Raw genomic sequence first — 21111 nt, 5'->3', positions numbered from 1 at the left:
AATGTGAGTAGGGCCCCCAGACTGAGCAGGATTTTTTTTTTTTTTAATACATAGATGTAGCCTAAACAAACCAACCAACCTGATAGAGGCCAAGCAGCTCCCTTCTCTCCTCTTACCTACTTCCCCCAGCAACCCTTTCCTGAGGTCAGTGGTTTGATTCAGCTTTCAGTGGTATTTCTCACATCCACCTGGGGGAGAAAAGCCCCTTAGGTCACAAGGGCTATAGGAAGCACAAAAGCTACAACAGCTTCATAGGAAACACTATTTTTTCATTATTATTTTTAATTTAGGTACTCTCTTACTCTTTAAAAGAATAAAAACTTCCCCTTTAGTTTTGACATCCTAATCCCCAAAAGTCCAAGCCCCTTTTCTACTTTGTATTAAGGATTTAAAATTTTGACAACTAGATTAAGTGCTCGTTTTTTATTATAATTTATTTATTTTTATTAAATCATAACTGTGTACATTGATGCATTTATGGGGTTCAGTATACTGATTTGATATACAATGTGAAATGCTTACATTGAACTGATTAACACATCCATCACAATTATACTCTTTTCTTAATAGTTCTGAAATATACCATTGTATCATGTAAGTGCTCATTTTGGTTTGTGTAACCAGGGCCTGGAGTATAATAGGAATAGCTTCATTAAACAGATTAATAATAATAATAACAACAATAATAAAGATCTCCCATAAAAGCTCTCATTAGCTGTTCTACATTTTACTTATAAAAACTATTAATCTATTTTCATGACAGCTTAGTAAAAATCAGTCTACAACTATGATTTGGGTCTCCTCAAAAGCCCCTATTTTCCAAGTAGACACCATATATGAAAGTATTAACTAGAAATAAAGTATTAATACAACTATCCCCATATTAGAGGCCCCATACAAAAAATAAGAGCTGTTCCTAAACAAACATTTTTAAATATCCACAGTGAAAGTTCTTAGATGCAAGTACATTCATATATTATCACCAGGCAACAGAGTTTAAATTCAAATGTAAATCTGTCCATTACATTTTTGGAGAGGCCTTTGGTGAGTAAATCCCTCAACCACCTCTTTACCACCCCGTGCCTTCTCCCTTTTCCTTCCCTAGGACCATCTATTTATCTTCAGCCTCCGTGGTGGGGCAAATCCGTATCTTGAGCTTCAAGCCCCGCGTGGGACTCGCGGTAAACATGGCTCTGTTTGTTCTTCAGCGGCCCTCCTTTGTATAAACAGATGTGGTGGGGAGGGAAGGAAAGCCAGATCCCTGTGAGGGCAGGGAGGTCTCCTTTCTGGAGAAGCTTCCCAGCTGCAGACAGGAGCACAGGAACAGGACACATTTCTTTGTCAGGCCTTGGAACTTGCTGTTCTTCCAGAGAGGGGATGTTCTTCTTGCTCTCTCCTCCACCCTCAGCTCTCCACCCCCAGCCTTTGTTCCTGGGAATGCTGTCTCAATGTCTCCATTTCACTTTTGCCAAAGCTAACATTTCCAACAAGGCTCACGTTAAGGAGATATCAGGAGGGCAATTTTTTTTTCTTTCCTTCTCTCCAAATACACTGTAGACTGGGGTTAGGGAAGCCAGCCACTCACACCTGTACTTTTCCTATATTCCTATGCTCCGGTGCTTTTGTAGCCTTGTTGCTTACTGTCTTCAGCTATTAAGTGGGAAGAGTTGAAGGGTTGGGAGTTGTCAGCTTGTAAAATAACAATCCATTTTCTCAGACTCTGTTGATGTGGACTCGGCCTTTATTTAGCACTTTCCATTTTGCACCTTAGTTATGGATGCTAATGAAGGGAGGACTCTTTCAGAGCTTGGGGAGAAGTGGGTGGGGCTGAGCATTTTGTAAGGCAATCTCAAAGAGGAATTCTCCTTGGCCTTTTGGTCTTCTACCTGTGCTCAGAACTTAGTTTGTTAATCCTCATTCAGAGGCAAGGAGGGTGACTCCTATGTTTGACCTTGGAGGGATCTTGTGTCTTCTACTCGAGAGGATCAAAATTCTGGCGGCCTCAATGGTGGTTCTTGTCCAGCAAAGGAACAAAGGGGAGATCCCTGGAAAGGGTTCCGTTTAAGGCAGGGAATAAGGGCTTTGGTGAAAGTGGTGAGGCAGAGCTGCACTGCTCTGTGCTGCTCTCTCTCCAGGAACGCTGGGGAATCCTGAGTGAGGCTCCCAGAGCTGTGGCCAAGAGGTCAGAGGAGTCAGAGGGGGAAGGGTTCCGGTTCTAGGGCAGCTGTGGAGGAGCAGAGCGGCAGCTCCGATGAAGACATGCAGTTCCCAGTCTGTCTATAAAAGTAAGTGAAAGGGAAAAGCGGTCTTTAAAATCAGATAAGTAATAAGAAGTACTTGATTTTTTAGGAGCCACAATGATACTCTATAATCCTTCTAGCTAGTAATCGTCCCCTCTCCAGACTGGAGATGGGGCAGGAAGTTTGCAGTCGACACCCAGAGGCCTCATCTGTCCCTTTTCCCTGGAAGAAATAAAAAAAGAGGAGGTTAGCTTCCAAGGACAGGCCAGCTGGAAGATGAGCGGGACCCCCCACTGCAGGCCACACTGCAGCTGAGAGCAGGTCCCGTTGGAAGAGGTTTCCTCCGCGCTTCCGCTTTATTTCGCTTAACTTACGGACTCCAGATATTTCAAACGATTTGTTTACATTTAACTCTCACTGCGCCTGTGGCGGCCAGGGAATTGCCCAGCGCCCACCCAGTTCTGCATCCTGCGCACACACGCCGGGGCGCCGAGCAGGGTCAAGTAAATTTGGGGCCGCAAAAGAAGTGCGGCCAGCCCGGGTAGGAGCGGGTGGGGCCGGCGAGGGCGAGCCGCAGAGAGATGCGGCAGGCCGGGTACGGCTCAGCATGCCCCCCGCACTCGGCGCCGCCGCCTTGCCATCCTTTCCCGCTGGCAGGACGGCTCCAGACACCCCCGCGCTGCCGGGGGCCGAGCGGGCTGCAGGAGTCGGCGGAGAGGGGCGGCGCGGCCTGTGGGCGCCGCGGGACCCCGAGGAGCGACGCGGGGAGCGCAGGGGCGCGCGGGGCGGGCGCGGCGCGGGGCTCAGGGCGCGCGCGCGCCTCGGCCTCGCCCGCGCACACGCGCCTCCCGGAGGAGAAAGAGGCGGGCGGGCGCAGCGCAGCGCGGCGGCGGCTGCAGCGGGCCGGGCCGCCGCGAGGAAGGGGAGGAGGGGCGGGCGCAGGGCCGGGGGCGGGGGGCGGCGGCGGCGCGGCGAGCTCGCCGCTCTCTCGTGAGTGTGCCTGCGCGCGAGCCGGCGAGCGGGTGAGTGCGCCGGCCGCTCCTGCCCGGGCGGCCGGCCCGGAGTCGGGGGCGGGGGGCGCCGGGAGTCCCGACCCGGGGGCGGGCGGAGGGCGGGCGGCGGCGGCCGCTCGGGCGCGGTCGGGATGCACCTTGAGCGGCGCCTTTCCTTGCAGCGCGCGGGCGGCCCGAGTCTCGGCGGCGGCAGCAACGGCGGCGGCGGCGCTGACACCTTCCACCATGGACAGCTTCGACTTAGCCCTGCTCCAGGAATGGGACCTCGAGTCGCTGTGGTGAGTCCGGGTGCCGGCCGCTTAGGGCAGGCGGGAGTGGCGAGGGGCGGCCGCGGCGGCCCGCGCGCCCTCACCTGGGCCGGGGGCTCCGGGCTGCCGGCCGCCGTGGGGGTGGGGTGGGTCCGGGCACCCGCCTCGGCGGCTCTTCCTGCCTTCCCCGGGGGATGCACGGCCGTCTTCTGGTCTGGTTGCCCCTTATCCTGTCCCCTTCCTCGCGGCGGCCCGCGGGGCTGGGGATCTAGGTAGCCAGGGGCAGAATGCAGCCATGGAGAGAAAAAGAAGCGATTTTAGGAACGTGTCACTACTGCCTGGGGATTCATTCGTTGCCCCCAGCCCCTCTCACTTTCCTGACCTCCGATTGCTCCCGCTGCTCTTCTCTGAAAACCTTGGGTTCACAGCAGCGACCCCCTGGAGTTGGTGCTGCTGGCCAAGTGGCCTCAGAGGATGCTCCAGCCGCCTCTCTGCCTGTGCCCGGTCTTGAAGGCTGCAAGCTTTCTGCCTCTCCCACCCACTCCCACCCGAGATGGAAAAGTGAACACCCAGGGCAAGAGGCGAGTGTTTCTCCATGCGGGAATTCCAGAGGCCTTGGGCCAGAGACACTCGTTTCCTCGAGGTTCACAGTCCCTCTGGGCCCTTTATTCGCACCTCTCTGCAGTTGTACCCCACCTCACCCCACTGGGCGCTCCACGTATCCCTTTTTGCCACGCTCGCGGCTCGCAGCCTGGGAACACTCCGGGTTTAGTTTATCAGGGATCACGCGTTGAGGAGCTGCTGTAGGTAAATCGCCGCTGGAAGCAGTTTAATTTCAGTTGCGGGTGTCTTAAAAATCCCATTGGCTGCTTTAACATCTCTCTTGTTGCCCCTTTTTTTCTCGGCCACCCGCCCCCACCCCATTATCTCTTAAATGTTTCTAACCAGCACTGTTCAGGTGGTGAAATTACTGCCTGCATATTCCTGGAGGAACTTGTGTTATGTTTAATATTTACGGGGATGAACATCTGCTGGAACAAGCATATTAACTGCACTCTGTTCTGCCTCTGGTAATCGCTTATTGTAGAACTGAGCTTTTTTTTTTCCTTTGCTTTAATTCAGTAAAGAGTTCACATGTGTCTAAAACTGCAAGTGGTGTGCACATGAATATGCAATGGACAATTTTAAAGCTAAATTGCTGTATGATTTATGGCTCATATAGATGATATGTGGATCTGTGTATATTTTACATAAATACAGGCTTCCAGTGACTTTTATTTTCCTAAAGACAGGTGTAACAAAATAAACTGGACACAAAGCTAGCGCATTATTGAACAGTTTCTTACAAAAGATCCCATGATGAGTAAGTACATCTTGCTTTGCTTAAAGCTGGCACCTATAAAACACACAAGGATGGACCCTAATGTAATAAAACTTTTACATATTACACTAGAAACTTCAAAAAGCCAATGTAGGAAGAATATGAAACGTGTTATTACTCTATAAAAGTTGCTAATTACTGTGTTGCTGCTCCTGGGGTTATTTCAGCCTTTCATTTACAGATACCTTTTATTTTATAGGTTTACATTTAGACACGTTGGTTTCTGGCACAAATTCAACACATTTCCAGGTAGCAACTATACTTTTAAAAGGAAACATGACTTTTGCTTTTGAAGGGCAGTGTTGGTCAAAAGAAATAACATTGTTTTGGCATATGTTATGCTGTTTATCTGCTTGCCGACTCAAATTGAACCCCCTCATGACTTTCACAAATAATATTTTGAGATTATCGGCTGTATGTGTGCCTTTCCAGCATAGGGCCTGAGCTCTGCCTCCCCTTGTGTCCTTAGTTCCCACCTGAATTACTTGGAGCAATGTCACAGAATAAGTGTTTGTTGAATTGACTTGAAATTTATAGTAGCTGTAGTAAGTACGTTTGTTATTTTTCACAAAGCAAAAAACTAAGCATTTTTTATACATGCAATCATATTTTAATGAATGCATCAATTTTTGGCATATGAAAACATGCAAGCTTTCTTTATTACAATACAGCAGGACAGTTTGGTTTAACTGAGGGGATGTTTCTTGTTTTGCAGATTTAGAATTTACATTTTACAAAAGCTTTTATGTTTCTGATAAGTTAAAAACAAACTAAACTCCTTGAGTATGCATTTTAAACACACATGTTTTCTGAGATAACAGGTGAATTTTTATATGGTATTTTCTAACTCAATTTTATGGTTTACTTGAATTTTTAAGCTTATGGTTTATTTTTAAGCTGATAGGTGATCCAAAATAACTAATATTTGAGTACTTTCTGTATGTCTAATATTTTCATATCTACTGTTTTCATATGTGAATTATCTTAACAATCCTTGAAGTGGTAAGTGGTAGTAGTCCCATTTTTAGATGAGGAAATGGAAGCTTTGAACTGTTCAATGACCATACTGAAACTATAAAACAAATGACAGCAGATTTTAAAAACTAGCATTTACCATTTAAAAACATTACCAGATATTGTTCTAGGCATATGCATATTTCACCTCATTTAATCTTCACAACGGTAAGTGCTGTTGTTAGTCCCATTTTATAGACAGGGAAATTGAGGATTGGTGAGATCAGGAAGCCTGCCTAAGGTCACACACCTAGTAGTAGAACAGCTATATTTGAACCAAGAATTAGCTTCAAAGCCCAGTTTTCTGACTTCAAATCCAGTGCATTTTCTAGAGTACTTCAGGTGTCTCTCAGTTTATGAGGACAGCTTTGAAATTAACTACAAAGCAAAACCTTGATATACTGGATGTTAAAGTTCTGTTAAAATATCAAAGAAAGAAAAGGTCAGAGGCCTGAATGATATTGATGTAAAATTAAAAAATTTAAAAGCAAAAAACCATTATTTAGAAATTATGCCTGTTAATTATGAATTAACTCATAAAAGATACTCATTTTAAATAAAGACCATTAAAACTTCTTTAATTCATCATATAAAAATTTTTTCTTCTGGAGGGAGGAGGAGGTATGGATTAAGGGCAGGAGAATATTGTTTTAATCCCTGACAACTTTTTCTAAATGGTGGATACTGTTTTTCAGTAAAACAAACCAGTTTATTAGTTGACTATGGCTTTGAACCTGAGCTAGTTTATTCTAGCGGTTACAGGATTGTCCTCAAATGACTGTATAGGCAATATGAAGGGATAGGTTCAGTACTGTTGAATGTAATCAACATAGACAATTAATTTTTTTTTTTTTTTTTTTTTTAGTTTGAGACAGAGTCTTGTTATGTTGCCCTCAGGAGAGAGCTGTGGCCTCACAGCTCACAGCAACCTCAAACTCTTGGGCTTAAGCGATTCTCTTGCCTCAGCCTCCTAAGTAGCTGGGACTACAGGCACCTGCCACAATGCCTGGCTATTTTTTTTTTTTTTTTTTTTTGTTATAGTTGTCATTGTTGTTTATCAGGCCCGGACCAGGTTCGAACCCACCAGCCCCATGTATGTGGCTGGCGCCCTAACCACTGAGCTATAGGCACCAAGCCTGACAATCGTTAATTCAAGAACTACCTCCTTTACCTTTTTGCACATCCTTCAGGGTGGGTTTTGAGCCTGAATGAATCCAAGTGGCTGTTTCAACTTTTCTTTTCAGCCGTACCTTACAGTTGAAAGGGTAGCCCTAATTTCTAATACTAATTCCACTTCCCTTTCCTGGTACGGATCAAGAATGGAAAACTTGGAATGAGGTGAAGGTGCTTATTGAGGCCCCAGCTTCGTAGCTTCTCTAGCGTCTGGAAGAGTTGGGGATTCAGTAAGTTTATAGGAGCAGATGTCCAGAGGAGCAATGCAACCACTCAGCCGCCCCCTCCTCTGCTGCTGCTCCTCCTCCTGCGGTCCACCAGCTTTTGATTAGCTGCTAGTTGTATAAGCCATTCCTCAGGGCCTTTAAAATAATGACCATCCCTTTGAACAGGCTAACTGTTGCTTTATTCACTTAACAAATATTTATTGATCATCTCTTAAGTACAAGACCTTGTGCTGGTTGCTGTGGGGGATGCAAAGATGAGTAAAGACTGGGTTATGTGTACTACTGTCTAGTAAGGGGATTTAGACAAGAACACAGATGAAAAAGGAAGTTTTTGACACTGGTGATTCAGAAAAGAGACCATATTTGGGACTAGGGTGGGTGGTGGAGGAGGGACAGAAAAAAATTGAGTTCAAAAAAAGGCTTCCATGAAAAAGGTGGCCTTTGAACTAAGTCTTGAAAGATGAATGGGATTTTTACAGACGGTGGGGGTGGGGTATTGAGAGGACATAGAGGCATCTTGAGCAAAGAAAGAACTTGAACAAAGGCTTTCATGGTGTCTCTGAAAGATTCTTTTATGAATCATGGTGGAATTACCTATACTACGTATCTTAAAGATGCAGAACTTTCTTTTTTTTTTTTTTTTTTTTTTTTTGTAGAGACAGAGTCTCACTTTATGGCCCTCGGTAGAAAGATGCAGAACTTTCTAATCACAAGGTGGTTTCAGTGAGTCAGAGAATTTTTTGTTCCAAAATGAACTTAATCAAATTTATATGTAATCTTCTTTAAACATAAACACATTTTAATTATTGGAGAGAAAGTTTATCAATATACGATACTAAGTATTTAGATCGTCCATACTATCCATTCCCCTCCCCCATAGCTTCATATTAACTGGAATCCATATGGTTTTCTTCAAATAGGCATTGTACTTTATACTGGAGCCTTTGGAGTTATTATAAATCATGTCATACTTACCAATTTGTTCAATTCAATAAGCATTTATGGAGTATTAGGCTGTACTATAGGATAGGTACTGTGGGGCAGTGGTTTTCTAATAGTCATGACCCACAGCCACAAAAATATGTAATATTGCAGCCCACCACCCTCATGTACATGCATATACAGAATTGAAGCAAGAATGCCTGAAATAACACTTATTCTTACTGTGTATAGTGCCCTTTGATATTTTCTGTTCTCATTTCTTTTTAAAAAATTTCCATCCATGGGTGGAACCTGCAGTTTAAAAAAACCAACTGTAGGGGATGCAAAAGAGAGAGTATCTGTTGGGAATTTACAGGAGAATAAATCATACCCATAAATATCTTCAGTCCAAAGCTGACACTGCCTCCTTGGGGGTGGGTGGGATGGGCACATCCTGTAGAGAGAGGATGTTTTGGGGGGAATGGCATTGCAATTAGGGGAGTCCTGGAGAAGTAGATTTGCAGAAGAAGTAAATTAAAGGGGAGGAAAACCACATGTAGGGAAGACTGGATAGAATTCAGGGGACTAAAGCCTGGAGCTTGTTTGGTGAAGATAAAGTTGTTAACTAACACAGGTAGGAGGAGGGCAGTGAAGCAGAGCTACTAACATCTTGGTCTACACACGAGGCTGCCCACTAGTGTCCACAGATGCTCTTGGTTCACTTCACAGTAACTGCCAATGGACATTCCCATGCTAGGGCTTCTGCCAGGCCTCTGTGGTTAGACTTCCCAGGCCACACAGTGTCAGAAAACTCCACAGAGCCCGTGGAGGTGGGGAACCTACAGCCTCAAGGCCGTATGTGGCCCTCCAGATCCCCAAGTGTGCCCCCTCTTACCGAATCCAAACTTCACAGAACAAGTCCCTTTATTAAAAGGATTTTTTTGTAAAATTTGGACTTAGTCAAAAGGCCTTACTGCACCCAAGGATCCAAAAGGCCACATGTGGCCCTAACATTGCATGGTCCGGTCTGTAGCAGCTCTCATTGGCTGAAAACCTCAGCATGCACCCGTAAGAGGGGAAACAGGGCTAGGGTGGGTTAGTCACCGCCATGGCAGAGGTAGGATGGGTCCGTGGGAAGCAGTGGAGTGCTGCATCCACTGTTGAGTATCCACTCCCAGCCTTGTGGAGGGAGTGTTTGGAGAAAGCAGGTGGGGAGACTGGTTAATTCAGGGGGCAGAAATTGGACTGCAGCTGAGCTGGGGGCCACAAGGAGAGGAGGGGTCTAGGGAGGATGCTTGTTGGATATGCGGATGAATTTTAACCAAATGTCTTTTGATGGTGGTGAAGATGAGTATTGTGTGTGGGGAAAGGATTCCGTCCTATGTTCCAGATTTTCCTTAGTGAAAATGTAGGAGGGTTATAAAATGCTAAGATCTATTTTGGGAGGATGTCCTTGTGAACCAGAGTGAGTCTAATCAATGACACTTTAGATTAGCAACTTGAATGAGGCCTTTTGGCTTAATACAGGTTAAGATAATAGTCAAATTAAAAAAAAATTAATCTCAGTTTGGAATGCAGAATTTTTTGTGTGTGAACGGAATTTTTAATGTGGAATAGATTTGCCTGTTTAAATTTTATTTATTTTGAGAATAAAAACTTGGAGGAAAAATCAAGGCCATAAAAGATGATTTTAATATCATTTAATGGTAATGTAATGTTTTTTTTTGTTTGTTTTGTTTTGTTTCAAAGTGAAATCCATAAAACTTTTCAGTGTTGGCTGTTCCCTTTTGTTTGGGAATTTAACTGAGGTTTCTGAATTCAGCTGGCTCTAATCTTCCTTTCTGTTTGGCCCTGGGCAGCTCACAATTTTTCTCATTTCCTATTCCCAGTCTTGGTTTAATCACTTACAAAATGACAGCACTTATACTGGCCTACCTCAAGGTTGTGATGTTAAGTAATAAAAGTGTCAGTTGCTCTGTGAATGCCAAATGTAGTTCTTTTATATCCTTTGCTTCGTTCAAGATGTCTCTTTTTCGTAAACAAGGAAGGATACAGAAGGGCCACATTGGGTCAGTATCAGCAGTTCACATGGTACAGAGCTCTGTCCCTGGCAGTGGGACCCAGAGACGTTTTTGGGAAAAGGTTGGTAATTTTTCTTAGTTGTGTATCACAATCCGGCAGATAAATGTGTCCTTACTTATGGTTGTAGTTCTAAGATCTGTAGATATATTAACCATTACATAATTTTTGATCTTTTACTAAGAATGTATTGCATTATCAACCATTACATCAAATGACTTCATTTGGCTCTGTTGGTTTCATTAAATTATGTCAGGCTAATTATAATCACTAGAAACAAAATACACCATTATGCCAGACTAAGAGGAAAGCGTGCAATCCAAGAAACTGAATGGGTTTAGTATAAAGGTACTAACACCTGGGAACCTGATAGGCGCCTCAACTATTTGAAGGTGTTTAATTGGCAAGTGAGAATAGAGTTATTCTGGGTTGCTCAAAGGCAGGAGTAAGATCAGTGAGTGTGAGGGCACTTAAACAGTGATGTGATGTGGGCTGGTCACAGTGTCCTGACTCTGCAGAAAGACATTCCCAGATAAGCAGACCAGCAGCAACAGGTTATCTCTGAGGTTCCTTCCAACTTCAGAATTCAACGCGCATTCCCATCTCTGGGTAGTAGGAATCAGAGTGGAGAAGTCATTAATTGTATTCACTTGTGTATTTTCCCCTCTGCAATGTCTCCACTCACACATGGAGAATGGCATAGAAGGCACTTAAACTTCTTCATGTAATTTCTTCCCAGGAGGCTCATTGTTGGCAGAGATAAACAAAAATGACTGTAATTTGGAGACCGCTCTAACATAGCAACTTAGTTTAGAGTTATGTGCTTACCTTGATACTGAAACTAATTTTACTTTTCCTTTTTTTATGGACAGGAAATTAGTTTTCAGAAATCCCCCAGAGGACTGTAATGTGAGTCTGTTGGTCTTCATTACATTTTTCTTGTCATACCTGTACTGTTTACCTGAGTTACGAAGTGACAGAACAAATTTTCTGTCAATCTTCGTTGAAGTGTTAATTAGTTGCCTGGCAGTTCAGATATAAAAAAGGCTTTACTGTAGTGGATCATCACCAGTAAATAATCTGTTTTTGTTTTAGAATTTCAAAATATATTTGTTTTTCTGTAGAATGTTTCCAGAGGAAGAAAAGACCCAGGATATAGAAAGCTTTTTGAGAGCGTAAGGTCAATATGCTTAACTCTCATCCAGGGAATGCTTCTAGAACTTGAACGTGCATCCAGATAACCTAGTGATCTTGTTAAAATACGCCCTCTGATTATTAGGACCAGGGTTGGGCCAGGAGCCTGCATTTCTAACTATTTATCAGATAATGGTGTTAGTCCATAGACCAAACTTTTGAGTCGCAAGGACTAAATGTCTAAAAATTTTTTTGGAAAAGAAGCTCCTTTGAAATATTGAAATACTGCATTTTTTTCTTCCTATTTCGGGAGGCTTTTGTGTAATAATATTACAGTTTCATAAAGCTTGATTGAAGGTTACATTTAGATGTGGCATTTATTTTATTTTTGTGAGTCTTTCTAATACAATTCTGATAAGTGAGGGGGTGGTTAATTGTATTCTAGTGGGGATATAGTGGGAAGTAAACATAAAAACTTAAGTAAACACAATTTGTAATAAATCGGCTAATCACTTTTTATAGCTTTTCAGTTCTTGTCAGTCCTTCTCTGCTGCAGCAGGAGCAAATGCTGAGAGTATTATACACACTTTTGGATTTGTGGACAGTCTCTCACTACGTCCTGTGGATGCCCAGAATCAGACCAAATGTCCTCATTTTCTCCTAGCCATTATCTGTTTGGGAGGGAAGGCATGGGAGCAGGCATTTGCAGAATTACTGTACTACTCCATGGCTCTAGCTTCAAATTGCAACTTTTCTAGCATCCTAGGAGAAACCACAACTCAGATTCCAATGGTGGGTCTTAGACATGTTAGTCTGGGACCTTCTGTAGCCTGTTGGCCAGCCATCCTCTCTCGGAGCCAGTACCAAAGTATCTCGAGTCCATTAGGTCATCAAATTTAGCTGCAGTTTCTATGTTTAATTTCTAGTCCTGTGTCACCAGAAAAATAGTTGCATATAGGAAAGCCGGATAGGATTTAAACACTTGTGGGTTTTTTCAGATTTGGAAAAGAAAACCTGAGCTTTCAGGAATAGTGGGACAAATGAAATCTTGTAACCTTGAGACCTGGGTGAGCCACTGGAGGTAGTGCTTGCCGTAGTGTTTAGTGTTGTTTAAAGCCGTAGGTTTTATTTAGGTTCCTATTGGCCATGGTATGGCCTTATACATCGTGGTCTATTATGTGATCTGACTAATGTTTTTAACCATTTCAACATAACCTGGGCTCAGGTTATGTTGGGTGATGCAACATTACTTTCTAGTAATTCAACTTTTCCTTCCAATGGAGGGAAGAAAAGAGGGAAGTTAATTGCCCTCAAGCCTGGAGATAGGTGAGGCTTTATATATACAAGGAAAGGAACTGGTGCCTTATTACTTTGGTACTGTTGCCATCAAATGAATGCCTTTTCTTTCAAATTGAAGAAAACCCGGTTATCAATATATAGTACAAATAACAGGGTAATCAGGTGATGTAAACAACTTGCAAAAAATCAAAAAGGACTCAGAATTCAAGATTTAATACTCTGGTGGAAAGAAGAAACACTCGAGTTTCTTAAGAACACAAAAAGCCCCTGATGGTGGTCAGCTGCATTATGAACTTTGCATTTTCAGGCATTTGGTCTGGGACCCTTGCCTTGGCTAAGAAGATAGGTTGTCAGCACGGCCCCACATGCTTCCTTTCCTACCAGCTGTATTTCCTGCTAGAGTTGTTTCTCAGAACTGCTGAGATGGAAAGTGCTATTGAAGGTTGACGACTTGACCTCAGGCTGAGAAGCGGGTATCTTCTTGGCCATAGACTTCGTAGTTTACTGAAATAGAAGCTCTGATTTTCCAGGGATGAGGCAGGGAGACCTTCCTTGCCAGGCTGTCCCCATTTCCTCAGGATCCAAATGTTTAGGTCCTTCCTCTTAATCATCCTCTCCTCCTCTGTGGTGGTGGTGGAGATGAGGATTCACCTGAAGGGAGGATGTAGCATGGGAGACCCTCTCAGCAAAATATGTGAGCTGCCTGTCATCTGGAGGAAATAGATTGCAACATCAGCCGAGATGGGAAAACCACAAGACTCCAACTGATATCCACTGGCAATAGCCTTCTCTGTTTTAATATAAAATCAAATGGGTTAATATGTTACCATGCTGTACTTACTGGTTGTGGCTCAAGCTATGTGATTCTCTAGAGTGAAGCCCACGGTCTTGCCTGCATGACCTGGGCTCAGGTTATGTTGGGTGATGCAGATAAATTCCATGCATGCCGAGCACCATTCATCATCCACTGTGGGATATTTTGGAGTTCAGTACAGAGTTGCATGCAGAGCCTGCCAAATCCTGCTCAGAAGCATGTCCATGTGCAGGAGAGGACAGCTCAGCTGGTGCCACAAAGACTTTGTTATCTGTGTTCCTTTCATCAAAGGTAATTCCTTCCCTAGAGCATAGTACAAGTTCTTTTGAGAAGTAATCCTGGTAGGTGACTTCCTTTACTTTTTTTTAATAGGTAGAATTTAATCTGTTAGTACAGTATGAGCAGAATGCTTTAGAAAAGCCTTCAGTGGGAGGGCTGGTGAATTTTACCTACTACCTAGCAACTCTCACCCCACTCCACCCCCACCTTGAATTAAAATTCAGCTCCCAGGCTGAATTAACAAGTTCTAAGTATGATAATTAAATATTTATAGTCTAGAAGGAAGTGTGGCATTTTGGTGTCTAATATTTAGGCAGGTAATTAGTTACATAAATTAATTTCTCTTCTTTTCCTTTCTCTTATCCCTCAGCAGGATGAAAGTGATATTTTAAAGTCCTAAAATATTACCTGCATACACAATAAGGTAGCACAGTATGTGTACAGTAGAGAAGGCTTTAAGCTGCTCTTTGTAACTCCCTTCATGAGAATTTATCGATTTCTGGGTTGAGATGAGCAACATATTGACCTAGACAGACATGAATAGACCCTATTTCTAGCCCTCGATGTGTTTATGCTTTAGCCTGAAACCGATTATTTCAAGTAGTCTCTGTAGAGTTTATCCTGTGGAGTGGATAAAAGGGTACCCTACCCAGTATAGAGTTTTATGGGTAGGGGAGGTTTCCTGGAGAAAGTGACAGAACAGGATATAGCAGGTGTAATAATGTAAACAAAGGCATAGAAGTGACAATTAGCAAGTTGTAAATGATAGCAGCAAGCAGTGAGGTAGGTTGTAGGTTGCCTGTGGCATTCAGGAAGAGCTGGAGAGGAGTCTGGGGAGAAGAACAAAGTTCTGTGCCCAGAGGGCCTTCCTTGCTTGGCTCTCTAAGGAACTGGAACATTTTCCAGTAGGCGATGGCCAGCTATTGAGGGTTTTGAGCAGGGGCAAAATGGTCACGTTTGCCTTTTATTTTTTTCTAGAAGGCAGTATATGTAGATGAATCTGGTGACTGGGAGGGGCTGTGTTCGGAGGATCAGGAGGTCAGGCAGGGAGTGATGGCTGAGCAGACCCTGCCAGTGGGGATGGACAGAGGGAGAGAGATTAGACAGGCGTTTAGGGAGTTACGTTGGCAGACCTTGTCCATTGACTGGATGGAGGGGGAGGGGGTGCTTTTAGGGTGTCTGGGTTGTGGGATGAGGTAGGGAATGTAGGAGGAAGAAAGGGCTGAGTGGGGAAAGATGAAGTGTTGATTCAAATGTGTTGCATTTGGATGCCTGTGGGCCATGCAGGTAGATTACCTGTAGAAAGTTTGCTGTATGATCCTGACATTTCAGGAAAAGGTCATTTCAGGATGGAAATAAGTATTTGGGAGTTACCAGTAGAGTATATAGGTGCTGGTGATGGCCAAGAAATTGGATAAGATCGTCCAGGAAAGGAGGGGGAAGAGAATGAGAAGTAGGCTGAAGCCAGGGAGGAGCTGTGGGAGGGGGGAAAGCAGCCTGAAGGGCGTTGGGAAGAAAAGGAGGGAGACTGGGGACTCTGGTCAGCTGTATCAGCTCAGTCACCTTCAGTGAGAGTGGGGAGGTGAGAATGGAGAAGAGGGGGGAAAGCGAGGCCTCTGGGTGTTCTTCCTCTTTAGGGAGAATCTGGGAAAACTGACTGAGGAAGGTCTCAGAGGAGGAAGAAGGGGCAGCCCAGGCCCAGAATAAGAGGAAGAATGTGAGGGTGTGGAGGGAGAGAACCTTGGCATAGGGGAGACTTTTTTTTTCCCCCAATATCTATGAGAAATGGAAGTTTCAGAGAATGGAACAGAGAAGATAGTATTAAATATTAGACTGTAAAGGGTAACAAATAGATTCTTCGTAGTTATTTTGAATAACAATTTAAATGGAAGGTCTCCAGAAACCACTTTAGCATAAATCTATTTCATACTCTCTGCATTTAGAGTGTTTTGTAAAGTGATTTTGATTCAGACATAATTGGGTAAGGCTCCCATAGCCAGGAAAAATTAGTAAACGTGTCTAATTTGGGACTGTTTTAAACGGATTTTAAAAAACTGTTTTCAAATGTAAGAGACTCAAAGGACCCTTGAGTTGTTGTTCTGACACTTAGGGGCAGCGTCTCCTTGGAAAGGCATGGGGACCTGCTGGCATCTGTGAAATGTAAGGAAGTGTTCTGAGTTCTTCATGTTGTACTGTACTATCTCAGTTAATCTTCCTAACCTGTGAGGTAGATTCTGTTACTCCCCATTTTATAGAGCAGGAGACAAAGGCCCCAGCTAGGATGGCGGAGCAGGGATCTTAACTCAGGCGTCTGGCTGTCCTTCAGGTAGCCACTGTTCTGTAACAAGTGTCTTCAATGACAGAATCACGAGACGTGAATTCTCAGGTCTCATCTCACTTCTTAAGGTTTATTTAGTAGGTATGTACGTACAAAGTCTGACAGTTTAAGTTTGCAAAGTCATTCTAGGAGTTACATCCCTCATTTCTATGGTTTCCTTTGAAGTGCTCCCCTTGGCCAGTGACTGTGGTGATATTCAGCAATGAAGTATGTAGCACTTTTTCTGGGATGAGTTTGTAAACTTAATTGTGAGACCTCGTGTAAATGGTCTCCAATGGGTACAGTGAAAAAACATGTGGAAAAACATCTTGAGATTTATTCTGAATGTTCTAACTCTGAATAATATAGTTATTATATATTTTGGACTAGTGGAATTATAGTTAAACAGTTGTCACTGTGCACAATTTGTAATTCATTTGTCATTTTAGGTAGTGCTTTTTGGTCAGCATTTAAAATGTATAAAAATACTCTTGTTTTCTGTTAATTATATGTTTACCCATAGAACCTCTAATTTGACAGGTTTTATTGATGAAGGAAATGGTTACAACTGTTGGCCACAACTTGTCAAATCTATCATAACACTTAATGTAACTTTATTAATAATACTATAATGATGGTGCAGCAATATAATTGGTGAAACTACCTTAGGAAAGTTATCTGAAACTGTGAAGTGGTTTTTTCCCCTCCACGTAAATCATCTTGCAGTTTCTTCTTGGGTTCTACGTCAGGTCAAGCCACGTCTTCTAGCTGTATGACTCTCATTCTGTACAAAAGTTGTTTTGGTGACATGGAAACAGTAAACAGGCTAAATTTATGTCATGAGATAGTTGGGTAGAATTAACAGATTCTTGGCTTAAGTGATTGTGACATATTGAAATGTGACAAAAATAACTTTAAATGTCTTTTAAAAAAGAAAGGTTGGGAATAAGACATTAATTTTAAGGTAGGTTCAAAAACCCACTTAGAGCAAGGGGTTGAGACCCAGCCTGCAGTGGGGTTTGCCGTTGGAGGGGCTATTTTCTGGTCATGCTGTCTAGGCAAGGGGTTGAGACCACCCTGCAGTGGGTTTGCATTCCGAAGGGCTGTTTGCTGGTTGTGTCATCCTATAAGCAAATAACTTAACTTCTCTGAGCCTCAGGTTCCTTATGAATAAATGAGGTAGTATGCTGCTGATTTACTATGAGGGTTAAACGAGATGATATTCTAAGTGTGGATTTTTTTTTTTTTTGCAGTTTTTGGCAGGGGCTGGGTTTGAACCCACCACCTCTGGCATATGGGGCCGGTGCCCTAACCCTTTGAGCCACAGGCACCACCCAACGAGATGATATTCTTTTATATTATTGAAGACCTCTGCTGTAGAGTGTATGGTTTTCTTTTTACTGCCTCTTTTGAATTTTCATAGCCAAAAAAGGGGGATAAATGAAAAAATTTGGAGAAACATTTCCTTCCAAAGAGCCAAAGCATCCATGTGAGGGGTAGGTCTAAAATATTAGGGAATCTTTTTGAAAGTGTGTGTTTATTTCGTATTTCATTTCTAAACAATTTTCTTTCACCATGTAAAGAATGCTGGGTATTCAGTTGTATCCTGCTTCTTAAATTAATACTTTGACTTTGCTTGCCACTTATAAATTAGAATCAAGTTCTGAATAGATAGTAAAATCCATATGTAAATTGGAAGGGAATCAGGTAATAAACTCTCTAATTTATAGGAGATGTTTAGTTGCTGCTTTCTTTAACTGAAGTTGTATTTATAACTTGAGTCTTTTTTTTGGAGACAATATAAACAGCAAAAGAAGATAATGTGAGCTTACAAATAGGCAATTATAATTCATCGTTGAAGCCAGTGAATGAAGGTGTATTTAATGTGGTCCTGAGATAGGGTATATGAGAGGAATTTCCTGGAACTTACAGAAGCTCCTAGTGTACAGGCTTACTTTATATTTCACAGATTTCAGAGCAGACAGGGTTCGTATTCAAGTCTTCAGAAAAGAAATAAATATAATGCTTTTTGAAATGCAGAACAATTTTCCTTTCTATGTATGCTTGGTTTATATTACCCAAGAAGCATGTTCTCTGTTATTGGAATAAGATACTACTTCTATGTTAATTCTAATGAAAATGACAAAGAAAATAGTCCCTGCCAATATTGTGAAGTACTTAATGGTGTTTAAAAATCTCTGTGAGATTGGGCCAAAGTAAAAATTCAAACCTAAATAAATGAAAATGTAGCCATTCATTGCTTTCTAGTTGGTACGAACATCAAGTTGCAATATTTTGAACTGATTGCAACTGCTATAAAGTACTTGGAAGAAAATCCATTAGAAGAGAATTAAAACTTGAACAGATTAGCTATTCTTTAATGGGCCCAGCAGAAAATTGTTTGTTGCTTCAGAATCTTTTCTAATTCTCATCACTCAACCTTCTTGGCTGTATAAACAAAAGGATATTTCCCTCCACATTTTCCAGAGTTGTGTGTCTACCAGGAAACATTTCTTTTAACCAAATATAATAGGTAGTTTTAAAAGCTAAAGCAAATTCTGAATTTTATATTTCTATATCTCATGTTGAAATGAAATTAAAAGATGACTCTCTTTTAGGTGCTAATAATTATTTAGGGGTAGAAACACAGGGACCCCTGATGTTTTTACTTACTTTCTTGTATATCAGTTTTGTATTCTGCAACCTTACTGAGTATATTCATGAGTCTTTTTTTTGTTGTTTTTTTATTTTTTATTTATTTTTTTTTTTGTAGAGACAGAGTCTCACTTTATGGCCCTCGGTAGAGTGCCGTGGCCTCACACAGCTCACAGCAACCTCCAACTCCTGGGCTTCAGCGATTCTCTTGCCTCAGCCTCCCGAGTAGCTGGGACTACAGGCGCCCGCCACAACACACTGCTATTTTTTGGTTTGCAGTTTGGCCGGGGGCCGGGTTTGAACCTGCCACCCTTGGTATATGGGGCCAGCGCCCTACCGACTGAGCCATAGGCGCCGCCCTATATTCATGAGTCTTAATAGTTGTGTTTTATTTCTTAAGATTTTATATATTCAAGATCATCTGTGAATAGAGAGTTTTACTTTCCTTTTCAGTCTGGTTGCTTTTTAATTCATTTTCTTACTGGCCTGAATAGACTTTTCTCCACTAGAATGTTAATGGTAGTGATGAGAGTGTACGTTCTTGGCTTTTTCCTGATGTTAAGGGGAAAGCTTTCAGTCATTCACTGTTGTGTGTGATATTATCTGTGGGTTGTTCATACACAGCCCTCTATCAGATTGAGGAATTTCCCTTCTATTGCCAGTTTATCACAAAAGGGTGTTTGATTTTGTCAAAGGTTTTTTTCTACATCTATTGAGATGATTATGTAGGTTTTATTCTATTAATGGGTTTAATATGTTGACTGATTTTCATATGTTGAACCAACCTTGCATTCGTGGAATATTTCACTTGGTTTAATCCTTTTATATGCTGCTGGATTTGTTTTTCAAGTACTTGGTTGAAGAACTTCCCTTTTTAGTGATGTACTTTTCCTCAGTTTCTTCTTTGATATGGAAAGCTTATGAACACTGGAGAACAAAGGAACATGACTTAATCAGGACTTGCCTTTGGAAATATGAAAGCTTTGTTTATATACATACTATGAATGACAGTCCTTTAAGTAAGGATGATCAGATCTTGAAATATGACTACCCAAGTACTCAAGTTGAGAAACTTTTATGCAATGATTTTCTAGAGGATTTTAATTTGAAATGTTCACATAATGTTATTTCTTATATGACACTTTTAGATTTTAGGTCCCGACCTGGTACAAGTCACTCAATTTTTTTTTTTAGCTGAGTTTTTTAATCAATATAGAGGATTATGAGGAACAAGTAAAATGTGTATGTAAATATGCTCAAGATGTTTCATGATATATGATATAATTATATTTATGTAAGTATATAAATACATTTGGGAAGGGTCTCACATTCAGATACCATCAGGGGCCAAGTAGACCAAGTAAATGTTTGAAATAGTAACTCAATTGGGTGTTATGAGGCTGCTGGCCTATTGGAAGCTCTGCTACCTTCAAATTGAAAGCTAAATAAACAAAATAAAATGAACAAAACAAACCCAAACCTTCACTATCTTGGCCAAGCATCACACCTCTGCTTTCTCCAGGGGATCCCACATGCAAAAAATCAGTGATAGAGTCTGAGAGTAAGGCTTTGGGGTCTAGTCTCAGCTCCACTATAGGGAAGGTTTTTAACCTCTCTAAAACTTCGTTTATTGGGCGATGCCTGTGGCTCAAAGGAGTAGGGCGCCGGGCGCATATGCCAGAGGTGGCGGGTTCAAACCCAGCCCTGGCCAGAAACTGCAAAACAAACAAACAAACAAACAAACAAAAAAAACAAAGAAAAAACTTCATTTACTCATTTGTAAAATGCAGGTAATGTGTGTCTTGCCTTAACATCAATGTCTGTTGTGAGAGATTTCAATGCCATAACCTAACTTGAACGTTATCCATTCTTATGTAAATATATGGAATATTGTTTCTGCTTCTATAAAACTTTTCTGTAATCTGAACAAAGGTATTTTCTGGTTAAGAAGGTTTAGACATTGGAAAACTTCAAAAGACCAGCTAGAAATATCTCTTTTCAGTAGTAGAATAAACTTGGTAATAGCTGCAAGCCCGATACTTCCTGGACTTGAACTGTTACCTGGATCATTTCAGTAAAAAGATCCATTATGGGATGTTTCTCACCATTAGGTTCTGTTGATACATGAATTCTTAAGATAGTCTGGCAGTGTGCTTCGTAATTCTCACAAACCAGATGTGTTATCTTTAAGGGCTTTCTGTGGTTTCTTTAACATGTAAATTAGAGGGTCAGAACTTGCACTTTCTTGGCATCTTAGTATTTGGAAGAGGTTGATTTCTATGGTTTTCTGACTACAGTAAATCAAGAGCTGACATCT

The 21111-nt window shown here is 42.1% G+C and overlaps 1 protein-coding gene across 3 annotated transcripts in view; it reads left to right on the top strand.

Moving 5' to 3' along the window:
* Positions 1 to 426: 426 nt before the first annotated feature.
* Positions 427 to 21111, top strand: part of AFF3 (ALF transcription elongation factor 3) — a 565722-nt gene continuing 545037 nt past the window's right edge. For 2 of the 3 annotated variants that reach the window (XM_053588376.1, XM_053588374.1), the window contains exons 1-2: positions 3228 to 3262; positions 3415 to 3531. In XM_053588376.1, the coding sequence (XP_053444351.1) occupies positions 3479 to 3531 (53 nt within the window). In that variant the 5' untranslated portion in view covers positions 3228 to 3262; positions 3415 to 3478. Of the gene's footprint in view, positions 2577 to 3227; positions 3263 to 3414; positions 3532 to 21111 lie in introns of those variants that run through there. The other variant, XM_053588375.1, reaches the window with a different exon arrangement.

The sequence above is a fragment of the Nycticebus coucang genome, chromosome 4 (genome assembly GCF_027406575.1).
Source record: "Nycticebus coucang isolate mNycCou1 chromosome 4, mNycCou1.pri, whole genome shotgun sequence".
Lineage (NCBI taxonomy): Eukaryota > Metazoa > Chordata > Mammalia > Primates > Lorisidae > Nycticebus > Nycticebus coucang.
This window is presented reverse-complemented; position numbering and strand designations above follow the sequence as displayed.